This window comes from Arachis duranensis, unplaced genomic scaffold (assembly GCF_000817695.3).
Source record: "Arachis duranensis cultivar V14167 unplaced genomic scaffold, aradu.V14167.gnm2.J7QH unplaced_Scaffold_68891, whole genome shotgun sequence".
NCBI classification, from domain to species: domain Eukaryota; kingdom Viridiplantae; phylum Streptophyta; class Magnoliopsida; order Fabales; family Fabaceae; genus Arachis; species Arachis duranensis.
Genome location: NW_026265036.1, coordinates 28,015 through 29,261, shown reverse-complemented (window position 1 = coordinate 29,261; position 1,247 = coordinate 28,015). Strand labels below are relative to the sequence as shown.

General features: G+C 39.9%; 1 protein-coding gene across 1 annotated transcript; it reads left to right on the top strand.

Annotated features, from left to right (window-relative positions):
• Nucleotides 1-220: 220 nt before the first annotated feature.
• On the top strand, nucleotides 221-925 carry LOC110277331 (uncharacterized). The gene has a single exon (XM_021134486.1). The coding sequence runs from the start codon at nucleotides 221-223 to the stop codon at nucleotides 923-925; it is 705 nt and encodes a 234-aa protein (XP_020990145.1).
• The last annotated feature ends 322 nt before the right edge of the window (nucleotides 926-1,247 follow it).

The window sequence follows — 1,247 nt, the reverse complement described above, 5'->3', positions numbered from 1 at the left end:
TAATGGGAGGAGAAGTGAAGGTTCATGAGATCATTGCAAATGATATTCAAAGGATTGCAGAGAAGAATTCGGCCGAAGGTTGGCTACACTACCCAAGTACCATTATGCGTTTATGCATGAAAGCCAAAGTTCCAATGGAGGATGAAAATAAGCCAAAGTGCCAATGGAAGATGAAAACCCAACATGGTTGGTCCCGGGCATGCCTATAACCATCGAAAGAATGATGATTGTTACTGAAGCACAGCAGAGCCGAAGACCACAAAGAAGAAGGCAAAGAGATGAACCAATGGAGGAAGAAGAGTCACAAGAGGAAGAAGAGGCACAAGAGGAAGAGGAACCGCAACACGTCCAACCACATGACAATCTGAACATGACTCAGATGCAGGAAGCAATTGGAAGGTTATCACAACAGTACACAAGAATTCAAGAAAGGCAAGAGGAGTACCATCTACAATACATGAAGCACCAACAAGAGCAAGAGGAATGGCAGCTGAAAATGATGAACCAACAAAGTGAGTTTGAATCAAAATTCTTTGTGATGCAAGAGGAGCATGTTTTTCAATCTCACGAATCATTTGGGAAGTTGGCACAAATGCAAGCTGAGAATATGAGGGCTCTCAAGGAATTCACAGCCCTTCAAGATGCAAGATATGAAGTCCAAGCCGATTACAACATAAATAGCCAAATTAAATTGAATTATATTGGAGAACATCAGCACAACATGGATCCAGCATTTCCGACTTTTGATGAATTCTTCAAGAAGAAAAGTGAAATAGAAGTAAGCAAAGCTATGAGCCTTGAAGATCGAGTAGAAGAAACAATGAATAAAGCTGGGTTCTGGAAGGGTCAACAGACAACAGGCTTGGACACAGAGGACACCACCCCCCAAGCAAATGCAAGAAGAAAGAAAAAGCATGACAAATGAAAGGTGGACTCGCTCCTTGTTCATCACTACAAGAAAAAGCATGCATCCTATCTGTTTAAAGTAGTCTCTGCATCTTTAGTGGTTATTTTAAATTAGTAATCGTTGCTTTATGTTTATCTTTCCTGAAATAAGTAAGCTAGTCTAAGTGTGTGCTTGTGTGTTTACTTTCACTTAACTAATGCATGCTCTGTTCCCTAAGCCTTTTCAATTCAATAAAAGAAATGTTTGAAACATGAAGTAAAATGGGTCATTGTTAGCTAGGAGTCAAATAATAGTAAGTGGAGGTATGTATATGTGATTGTGTGGTGACTCACTTTTGGTG

Bases quoted from the DNA above. Each gene is read 5' to 3' on its own strand.
- LOC110277331 (XM_021134486.1), top strand. From the start codon at position 221: ATGATGATTGTTACTGAAGCACAGCAGAGCCGAAGACCACAAAGAAGA.